The following is an 11,740-nucleotide window of genomic DNA, read 5'->3' on the forward strand; positions in this document are numbered from 1 at the left end:
ATGCATTCTCAGTGGATCCGCCTCCACTGAGAATGCATTAGGGCCAGGCGGCTGCGTTCATGGCCGCTTGTGAGCCCCTTCAAACAGAGCTCACGAGCGGACACCTGAACGCAGGTGTGAAAGTAGCCTTATTATTATTTTTTTTAAACATTTGTGTGCATGAGCCCTAAGGGAGAGAACCATGTGAATTACAACTTAAGGCCTCATGCCTTCTGTGTGCATTCTGTATTTTTTCTTGCTCCCATTCATAGAAAGTACAATTCTTGTCCGCAATACTAATTAGAGAAGGATGTGCTCTATAATTTGTAGAAAGGTCAAATGAAACCCAAAAGAATACAGATGTGTGCATGGCCCCATAGAAGTGAAAAGGTAAGTGGCGCCAGAACTTAGATGAAAAATACGATTGTGTGCATGAGGCGTAAATATTGAGAAAATCTGCTCATATGCGGCATTTTTTTTAATCAAGGGGATTTCCAGATCTGTTCAGTCTCTCATTTGTAGTCTTGTGGAGTTAAAGGGCTTCTGTCAGCAGATTTGTACCCCTGAAACTGGTTGACCTGTTGCATATGGCCATGCCAATTGAAGGCATCTGTGTTGGTCCCATGTTTATATGTTGCCATATTGCTGAAAATAATAATGGTTTTAATAAATGCAAATGAGCCTCTACATCTAAGGCTCTGGTCTCTCTGCAACTGCTGCACTTTTATTGACAGGACCAGGCACAATGACACAATTACACTTTCCCTGCCTGGCCCCGTCAATAAAATTGCAGAGGGCGCAGCAGTTGTAGAAAGCAAAGTCTCTAGTCTAGGTGGAATGGCAACACCCCTGTTGCCCCTAGAAGTTAATTTGCATATATTAAAACATAATTTTTAGCAGCAATGCGGGCACATATGAACATGGGACTAACACAGATGCCTTCAGCTGCCAAGCGCACATGGAACAGGTCAGCTAGTTTCAGGTACAAATCTGCTGACAAACTGTGTTGAAGTTCTAGATTATATATTAAGAACAGGTGCTACATATGTTGTATAATGTCAAGAAACAGATCTAATTACAACAGTCAAAGTGGCACTCTTTAGTGGACGCCAAGTAATTCTCAATCGCCTTTGAAAGATTAGAGGCCAGAGAAATAAATGTAAACCAAGTTTATTTTGCTTTTTAAGTAGTAGTGTTCTTAAAGCACTACAGCATGGTAAACAATGTAAATTAGTACAAGTCATCTCAAAAGCCAGAGTTTTATGAGTTGTTAAAAAGATGCAAGCCTATTCTAACAGGATAAATATTTTTTTTTAACCATTTCACTTTTCGTTAATGAAGGCTCACAAATGAGCAACACTCCTCATTGAGGAAAACAAAAAGCTGTTGTCGACAAAGCGACAGCACACACAAAAACAAAAAAAATTGTGTAAAAATAACTAACTGTACTGTGTTCCCATACTTTCCATAGTTGCTTTACAATGGGATGATATGCACATGATCTTGCTGCAAAAGTCTATTCAACTTGATGTAGTTAATCCAACCCACTTCAACTCAAAATAATTCTGTCACTACTTCAGAGAATGCAGCAATCCCCTACTTGTCTCCGAAAGCCGTTTTTTTTTTCCAATGACATTACTTCTATGCTGCAGTACCCACCAGAGAGAAAACTCAATCAAAAATATGGATCTTCTATAGGGGTGAAGGAAACTATTTTGCAGCAATAAACTTATATTAAATAAATTTGACCGCCCTTAACCCCACAGCCACAAAAGGGGGAGAATTTTTTTTATATATATAAAAAAAAACGTAATTCTTTATGTCATGCAAACCTAAAGATGACCAAAGCTTTAAACAATGGAAGGATAAATTCACAGAAAATCTGTTATACAAAAAACACATAAGAAAAAGGGCCACTAGGTGACATAATTTACAAATTGGCATCATTTTGGTCAACAAGAATCAAAGTGATGTTATCCTGAACAAAACCAAATGTTCAGTGGGAGGAGGGACAGTGACGGCATAACTTGGCTTCTAAAAACTAATCACACATTTCTTCAGGAATCTCATGAGGGTTAAGTATGCCAGGAACTGACATCTGTATTCTGTGTTTCTCTTCTTGGGCTTGCCGAAGGGCAGTTTCCCTTTCTTCCAGAAACAGGTCTGAAGTATCTTCTCCAGCATACTCCTGGAGAGAGATAAGAAGAACAGGTTGTAAATATGGATGTATCGGAATAAAACATTATATTTAGAGATGAGCGAATTTCCGCTCATGAAATTAATTCACACTACGTTTGGATGTAAAAGGTGAATTGCATTATGGATTCCGTTACCACGGACCATAACGCAATTCTATGATGGAATGCCTTTAGAGGCATTCCATTATAATAGAAGTCTATTGGCTGCAAAACAGATCTGTCCTGTTTCCGTTATTCAGGAGAGGACTCCCCTGCATAATGGAAACGGGACAGATCCGTTTTGCAGCCCATGGACTCCTATTAAGATGGAATTAATAACTAAATGCCTCTAAAAGGCATTCAGTTATGCATTCAGTCACAGAATTGCGTTATGGTCCGTGGTAACGGAATCCATAACGCAACTCACTTTTTATCACCAAACGAAGTGTGAACGAATTTCAAAATAGGAAATTCGCTCATCTCTATTTATATTCAACTCTTAAAACTATAAAACATAGGATACTTATTGAAAAAGCAGAAAATAAGCAGTCAAGCAACCCAAATTTTACATTACTGAACAAGCTACAATATATAATTTATGATGACTATAAAAAGGACACCGAATCTCAAATCCACAGTCCACACAAAAACATGCCAGAATCATTAAATGTAGAATGCTTACCTTAATCTGTACAAGAAAGTCCCTAAGGTGTTCTTTAAATGCGGGAATATCCTGATTTAAGCTGAAGAGGCCAGTCACAAAAAGTTTAACTTGTGCACTAAAGAGGACAAAAATAAAAAAACAATTCATTAAGTTACACTATAGTAATTCTAAGACCTGCCCATTTTTATAATTCATTTCTAGGCTTTGAGTTCCTTAAAGGGGTTCTCTGGAGGGGGGCATTTAAAAAAACAAACAAAAAAAAAAAAAAACACTACAGCCAGTGATTAGCTAAGCAGGTATTTACAACCACTCCCTGTTACAGTCCTAGTATTTCATAGAGGTAAATGATCATTTGTCCCATAGACTGCAATGCGTTACCATTGCAGCCTATGGAAGTTTCATTATGTTCCTATAGAGTCAAAGGCAGGGTTCCACAAGAACTATTGCTGTTGTAGCCTCAAGCCTTCCAACCATCAGCAACCTGATCTCTGCACGGGTGAGCGTCTCCGATGCCATGGTCACGACTGTCCACGGGATCGGAGGGTAAAATTTCTTAGTGATCAGTTTGGTCGGCGATCAGACACATCAGCTCCAGATGTCTGCTGTTTAAAACAGCAGAAACTTAGATCGCTCGGCTCCTGAGCAGGCAAAATGTTTAAAACCCCAATTTCCGCTGTACATTAAATGGCAGAGGTCAGGAAAGGGTTATCAACTTAGCAAACTGCAATTTTCACATCACAGCGGCTTCAGTTCTGTCCCAGGGCCCTAACCCTTATATCCATTAGTTCTGATAAATACCTAAAATGAAAACATTTGAAATATGATTTTTAAGTGAATCACTTACTCTTGTAGATGAGGAAATGCAGATTTTAGAAGATTGGCCACATATTCCTGAATAAATAGTTGATTATTTGGTGGATTTGCAGGATTTAATGCTGCATTTATCTTTCCTTCCTCTACCAAGTTAAACATGTACGCCAGAATTGAAGCATGCATTGTTAAACCTATGAAAAAAAATAACCGATTTTGTTTAATGTTAGCATTCTGTTTAGGCTACTTTCTCATGCGCAGGACAGCAATCTGGTAGAGGATGCTGGGAATCAGCCGGACAAAAACTGTTGCGTGCAGAGGATTTAGTCCGGCTGAATCCCAGCATATTTGCTGGTAATCTGAACTACTATTTGCATATCTTGTCATTTTATCAATTTATGAAACGTCATAAGGATATGGTAGATGTTTTTTTCAGTGGCAGTCTGAGTGTTGAAACCCCAGCAATGAATTCAATAAATGGTCAGAAGCATTTGGCTGAGCACTGTACCCATTCTGCTCTGATTAGCTCTCCTTTAAGTCAAGCACAGTGGCATAAGGACACATGACTTTCCATCAACCTGTACATTACTCTGCATGGACTCAAAAGAGGAGAGAGTAGCACACTAAGCTAAGCACTTCTATCCCACTGTTGCAGGGATCGTGTGGGTCTTACTAATTAAATCTCATGACATGTCACTATGAATGGTCAAAATTTTTATGAAAAGACAGGTACCCCAATTAGACCATCTAAAGATAAATAAGTGGCAATGTATAGAAATACTTACCAGCTGTATGAGAGGTATCTGTCACAACAGAAAAGATGTGCTGTAATATATCACAGAAGTATGTTTGATAGAAACTCTGTGCAGCAGCCTCCTCCTGAGCAACATTTTGCAGTAAAGTATATAGGATCTGTAATCCTGAAAACGACAGTGGATCAAGTTAGCAAAATGCACCATACAGATTTTTATCTAATAACCAAAACTAATTCTTAAAGTTATTGTCCACTTATGGCCTCAAGATACAATGGCCTCAGGATACAATATTTTCAACATAAAAAGGTCTTTTCTGGCCCATTGTAAGTTGAAACTACACTCAACAATGTCTCAGACTCCGAACCAACTAGTCAAGGCTACTTCTCTGGTAAAATAACTGTATTAGTTGCTAGTTATCATCTATTCCTGACTGATAGGTAAGGACTTGTTTCATCTGTCTTAGTCATCTGCCATTTTTCCTTAAATCTTCATCATCTCATCTTGGGTGACATTTTGGGGCTTTGGAATCGTTTACTAAAGCTTGTTTCAACAAGCAATGCTCGTCCTGGAACCAATCAATATTGTATCTTGAGGGACCACTGTACTGTGGTGGCCCTGAAAGCATTCAGTGATTGCGCAGACACGAGAATATGCCACTAAGTGTCAGCAGAGAAGATAAGCGTCAAAGGGGCAGTCAACGCAGGTAAATCATGTGACCGCCACCATGTTGGAACTATGGCTGAAGAGTCAATGCTGCCACCCACTCTTTTCATGCCAACACCATGGGCAGTGGGGGTTGCATTTAGCAGGTGCAGTAAGAAATAGGTGGGCAGGTGTTTGCAGAGTGCTGTTGCATTGTGTTTTTTTTCTAGCCATGCCAACGTGCACCTGCGCATTGGGATGTGCTGACTGATCCCCTTTTTCTTATCAGAACCAACCCCTTTAACAACAGATTTCTTTTGATCTTCAAATACCTGTGTCTGCAACATTCCTCATTGTGTGTTTAAATGCCCAAATTATGGAGTCCAAAACCAGTTTAAACTGTGCTGGCGGAATAGCCAAAAATGCAGGGAAACAGTGAGAATTTACAGCTTGCAAGAGCAGAAAAAAGTTTGTCCTGTGATCTGGATATTCCTCAAAGTCCTGGATAACATATAAAACATAACAGGAGTGAATTTTTTCAATACTGACAGTTTTGTGACATTTACACTGCATGCTTCTTCAATGTTTACCATGTACAGCTCTGACAATATTGTAGTTGCCCACCCCGATATTACAGTATAGCTCTGTTCATCTGAGTGGAATTCAGCTCCTATGAGCTTCAGTACCAGACACAGCCACTAGAAAGTCTACAGAACTGTGCCCTGTAAAGCCAGAAAGGCCCCATCAATCAGCTGATTGGTGGCTGTGTGAGGAGTTGGACCACCACTGAGATAACATCAAAATCCCAGCAAATGAAGTATGGGAGAGAAAAAACAAACAAAAAAACAAACACTAGAATGTTGCGGCAACAAAGAAATCCTTCCACATACCTTATTTATCATATTTAATGTGCATTCAAACACAGCATCAAATATTTGAGGTATTTCAGCTGTAATATGGCCTCCAAGCTTGTTTACAATAGTAGCCATTGTGCTAAGTACTTCAGGCTCCCTGGCAGCAGGAACATTTCTCTGGTAGTCAATAAGAACAGCATCCAGCAAAGGGGGGACAAAGTTTTCAGCAACCTGAGCACAAAAAATAAAAATTAACACACCTAAGACCAATACGATTAGTGTCTGGCACACTAAAAAAAACACTCATTATGATAATTCATATTAAGCTTTTTCTTTCTTCAAACTACACGAGATGGACACTATACATCCAGTGGTGGATCCAGCAGGATGAATCTACATTATTATGGTTACAGTTTTATCAATTCTCACAGGAAAAATGTAGCAAATAGCAAAATGCTATAAACTGCACCATATTGTATTAATTAGGGATGCCCAATACGAGTACCGATATTTTTTATTTAAGTACTCACAGATACCAATTTTAACATGTATTTTGTGACCACTGACCAACCAAAAGGCCACAAGGAGACGTTATACTGTATGGGGGGGGGGCAGCCACAAGGAGACGTTATACCGTATGGGGGGGGGGGCAGCCACAAGGAGACGTTATACCGTATGGGGGGGGGGGCAGCCACAAGGAGACGTTATACCGTATGGGGGGGGGGCAGCCACAAGGAGACGTTATACCGTATGGGGGGGGGGGGCAGCCACAAGGAGACGTTATACCGTATGGGGGGGGGGGCAGCCACAAGGAGACGTTATACCGTATGGGGGGGGGCAGCCACAAGGAGACGTTATACCGTATGGGGGGGCAGCCACAAGGAGACGTTATACCGTATGGGGGGGCAGCCACAAGGAGACGTTATACCGTATGGGGGGGGGCAGCCACAAGGAGACGTTATACCGTATGGGGGGGGCAGCCACAAGGAGACGTTATACCGTATGGGGGGGCAGCCACAAGGAGACGTTATACCGTATGGGGGGGCAGCCACAAGGAGACGTTATACCGTATGGGGGGGCAGCCACAAGGAGACGTTATACCGTATGGGGGGGCAGCCACAAGGAGACGTTATACCGTATGGGGGGGCAGCCACAAGGAGACGTTATACCGTATGGGGGGGCAGCCACAAGGAGACGTTATACCGTATGGGGGGGCAGCCACAAGGAGACGTTATACCGTATGGGGGGGCAGCCACAAGGAGACGTTATACCGTATGGGGGGGCAGCCACAAGGAGACGTTATACCGTATGGGGGGGGCAGCCACAAGGAGACGTTATACTGTATGGAGGGGCAGCCACAAGGAGACGTTATACTGTATGGAGGGGCAGCCACAAGGAGACGTTATACTGTATGGAGGGGCAGCCACAAGGAGACGTTATACTGTATGGGGGGCAGCCACAAGGAGATTGTATGGGGGCCACAAGGAGACATACTGTAAGGAGTCAGGACAACAATTTTGAAGCCCCTCCCTCATACAGTAATGCATATTTCTTCTTGCCCTAATGCCTGCTTTTAGAGATCAATGTGCAGCTCGCAGGCAGGAAGGGAAGGACCATAGAAGACAGACACAACACCTTTATTTCTTTCTGTGACCACTTGGGCTGGTTATAATCTTCTAACTAAGCTTTATACACTTACTAGGGTTGGTTCCTATAACTTTTAAAACTACTGGCAGGCAAACTCTGTTTGAGGAGGCCGGAGGGTGTCTGAACTCTGGAGAGGCTTTTCCAGAGCTGGCTTGCTCCTGTGCTCCGTTTCGGAGATCAGATGTCTGTGGGTGGAGTCATCGGGAACATTGGGGGGGGTGGGTGTTAGTCTCTTTCCAGACACCACATGCAGAACTGGTCACGTTGGATGGCTGTGGGCGGAGTCTTAAACATGCGAGGAGCCGGGGACAGCGGAGGCCGCTGGTAATCAGGGTGAGGGGCGGAGACTGGGAGCAAGAAGCAGCTGTTTTTGCTGTGCGAGACGCAGGGGCAGGCCGTGGATGGACACAGACACATTTAGAAGCGGCGCACAGGTATCGGCAGTGGTATCGGGGACATTTGCATTGACTCGTGCAAATGTCCGGTATCGGTCCAGATACTGGTATCAGGACATCCCTAGTATTAATAAATACATGGCATGATAAACTTGGCAAAACTTTTCAGGAATGTTTGATACCAAAGGAGTGGCGCCAAAAAGTTCCCCATTTTTTGTGCACAAGGCCTATTTTGCGTGAAAATGTGTTCCTTTCTGCCGCTGATGGATGCCCAAGAGGTGTCTAAGGCTACTTTCACACTAGCGTTTTAAATTCTGCTTTTGAGATCAGTCATAGGATCTCAATAGCAAAAGAAAACACTTCATTTTTGTCCCTATTCATTGTCAATAGGGACAAAACTGAACGAAATGCACCAAAATGCATTCCATTCGGTTGCGTCCCCATCACATACAGAATAACCCTGCAAGCAGCGTTTTTCTGTCCACGATGTGATGCAGAGCAAAATGGATCTGTCCTGACACCATGTAAGTCAATGGGGACGGATCAGTTTTCTCTGACCATAGAAAATGTATCCATCCCTCATTGACTTTCAATGGTGTTCAAGATTGATCCGTCATGGCTATAGAAGACATCATACAACCAGATCCGTTCATGACGGATGCATGCGGTTGCATTATGGTAACGGAAGCATTTTCTCATCCACATCATTGGGGGAACAGGTTTGACCATGGGTATAGTTGCTGCCACTAGGAGGCGACACTAAGCACAAAAGTGTGAGCTCCTCCCTTCAAGCTATACCCTCCCTACAGGGACTAAGCTAAAACAGTTTTTAGCTTGGTGTCCAAGCAGACCTTCCTGCTTTGTTTGCAGGTCTGCTGTTCTCTTTCTTTTTTTCCTCCTTGGAACAACTGTGTCCCCCCTCTGGGGACAGAACAGAGCGGGCCTCCAGCATATCCACAGATGGAGTAAATCGCTCTCTCCTCCAGTCCCCAGCCCCCTCGCCTTCCACCAGGCCCTGCAAACAGTGCGTTCCCAGCAGGCGCCAGCTGCCTTTCTCTGCTGGGCATCATTTTGCCGTTCCCAGCCTCCTCTGTTTGGCACTCCGCTCCCTCCATCAGCTTTCCAGCCTGAGGCTCTTCTGGTCAGCCCCGCCTGTACGCAAGGCCCTGGCTCTGCGGCCTACTGGGCTGCATCTTTCCGGAGGGTTAAAGGGGACGGGACCTGTGCTTTTGGGCGCAAAACTTGTGCCCAGGTCCCCACTACACCAGCGGCCCTCTGAGCTCTGCTCCAACACTCAGCCTAAACCTCTCGGTGCTGGCGCATTGTGTAAATACATGGCAGCCTCATGTCCGAGGCACCACACTCACAGCTCTGCAAGGAGAAGGCTGATTAGTCATTGGGACCGTATGTAATTTTAATGATTTTTAACCCATTCGAGCTTCCGGTTCTCTGGGCCTGGTTCTTAACCCATTCGAGCTTCCGGTTCTCTGGGCCTGGTTCTCACAGCCCTATACTTAGCCCTAGCAGGTGAGATGCCATGATCTCGAGGTGGTTCTCCCACGGTGAGGCACTACAGCTGGATACGGTACAGCCTATAGCATTACTCTCCTTCCTGAGGCGGGGTATTTAAACTTACCACTGGCTCCTATTCATTCTGCATTTCACTCTTTTCTTTGGCAGGGTATTTGCACCGGCTTCTTTGTCCACCATGGGATGACAGTCAGTAACATTATACTCCTTCAAGAGGAGTAATGCCACTACCGCTGGATATTGCACATCCTATTCTACTTCCGTCCTTTCATAGGCTAATTTATACCACTACCACTGGATACTTTATGCCCTATAGCATTCCCTCCTTCCATAGGCGGAGTATTACACTACCACTGGGTCCTTTTCTTCCAGTAACATGGCCCTCCTTCCATAGTGGGTGTATTTGCACTTCCACTGGGTACTGTACATTCTGTAGCATTATCCTCCTGCCATAGAGTAATTTCACTACCACTGGTTCCTGTACAGACTGTGGCATTACCCTCCTTCCTTAGGCAAAGTAATGCACCTCCATCGGATGCCATAGTGCCTATTGCATTACCCCCTCCGCAGGCAGAGTAATTGTACGAATACTGGATTGTTTCGTTCCCATAGGACTCTCCCTTCTATAGGTGGGCACGGCATCTGCATACTTAAATCTAGTAGCATTACCATCCTCCTCTTGGCGTAATAATTTTACTACCAGGGGGACACTGCACCTGTGGGTTATTCCACAACCCCTTCCTCCTTGTGGAGTATCGACCCCTGTATTTTGTGCGGAGTATACAAGCAGTTCTCCCTAGTTGTGAGAGTGTCTACACTTCCTTCTCTCTCAGGTGACACTGTACTCACGTTCTCCATTTACTGCGTACGGTGGATCCACCATCTTTGGTTCCTGTCTGGCCATCTCGTACATTCCTTTGAGGATCACATTCTCTTCTTCTCGTTAATGGCGGGACACAGTACCATGCGCGAGAAACAAGAGTTGACCAAGAGTGCACTAGAGAGCCAGAGGAAGGATCAAGAAGAACCAGGGCTCCCCCTGAGGAAGCAGGAAAGTAGCACAGCAACGTCTGTTGATAACGACCAACGACCTAGCGCTCTGCATATGGAAGGAAGCTCCAGGAGGACAAGCCCTAAGAGGACAGACCCAACAAGAGAAAATAGACTATGAGGGTGCCTGGCAGGAGATAAATGCCTGTAAAAAGGAAAGCAGTCCTCAACCAAAGAAAAAACAAAAAACATCTAAGGTGTCTCAGACCAAAAACACGGCCTGTCCGTGGTCAACCACAGGTAAAGGCAAGGGTAGAGGAAACAAAGAAGCACTGGAGGCTAAACGCTTGAGAGAAATCATAACAGACTCACAAGGAAAGGGAGCGAGCCTCCTTTCACAGCAAGGAAGGCGGGAAAAGAGAAACACCATATGAGAAGGTGGAAACCTCTATCTGCCAGAGAAAACAGCCAACCCCCGGAGGAAGGGGGGGGGACCTTAGGTAACGGTCAGGAGACAGGAACGAAATATTGGAGTAGAAGGAGAGGACTCCAAACAGCCTAAGGAGGAACAGTTCTCCAAACGGGGGAAAGCCTCAAGGCAACAACCTATGAGGACCCAGGAGGGAAAAGGACCAAACCGAGCCCAAAGAAGCAGCAGTTATACAGAGCCTGAGCGGTCAAAATGCCATGGGTAGCTTCCCCAGAAGGGAGCGGCCAGCTGGATGGTCTAAGAAAGAGTGGGGGGTCAGGGACTCCAAGCAGGATTACCTGGACAGGGGCTCAAGAAGGGTCCAAAGAACCGGACCACCTAAGGACAATAATAGACAAAATCAAGGAAACATCGGCCATGGGTGACCAACCATCCCAAGTGTAGTGACCAGCAAACTGTATAACACTGTCCCAGAAGGGGCAAGTACAGCAGTCTGGATTTGGTAAAAGAATGGCCAAACATCCAAATGTCAGAAAGGATGCAGAAGTCAGCAGGGAAAGCCGGGGACTAAAAGTAGATAGGAGGCTGGGGAGTGGATGGGGGGAGGCGGCAAGGGAAGCGGAATGGCCAGGGAGAAGAGAAGAGAAAAGGAGCCTTTGGGTGTGCCCCCCCTTAGGGAGAAATTCCTCCCCACTTGGGGGAGAAGGGGTTAAAGGCAGCGGAATAGCACCCCGGACTCTCCAAAAAGGTGGATCCCACCCCCTGGCCACGATAGGGGACCTCACCCAGGACCCCCAGTAACTCTGGGACAGGGACACAGGGGAAATTGTCACCGTCCGATGACTTCGGGCGCCACAGCAGTCAATG

General features: G+C 44.8%; 1 protein-coding gene across 1 annotated transcript in view; it reads right to left on the reverse strand.

Annotated features, from left to right (window-relative positions):
- Positions 1-1,133: 1,133 nt before the first annotated feature.
- The window catches only part of XPO1 (exportin 1), an 82,992-nt gene continuing 72,385 nt past the window's right edge, over positions 1,134-11,740 (reverse strand). The window contains exons 20-25 of the mRNA XM_044289459.1: positions 5,918-6,112; positions 5,360-5,528; positions 4,416-4,550; positions 3,665-3,824; positions 2,839-2,935; positions 1,134-2,167 (exon numbers count right to left, since the gene is read on the reverse strand). Of these exons, the coding sequence (XP_044145394.1) occupies positions 2,021-2,167; positions 2,839-2,935; positions 3,665-3,824; positions 4,416-4,550; positions 5,360-5,528; positions 5,918-6,112 (903 nt within the window). The 3' untranslated portion in view covers positions 1,134-2,020. The remainder of the gene's footprint in view (positions 2,168-2,838; positions 2,936-3,664; positions 3,825-4,415; positions 4,551-5,359; positions 5,529-5,917; positions 6,113-11,740) is intronic.

The sequence above is a fragment of the Bufo gargarizans genome, chromosome 4, assembly GCF_014858855.1.
Source record: "Bufo gargarizans isolate SCDJY-AF-19 chromosome 4, ASM1485885v1, whole genome shotgun sequence".
NCBI lineage: Eukaryota > Metazoa > Chordata > Amphibia > Anura > Bufonidae > Bufo > Bufo gargarizans.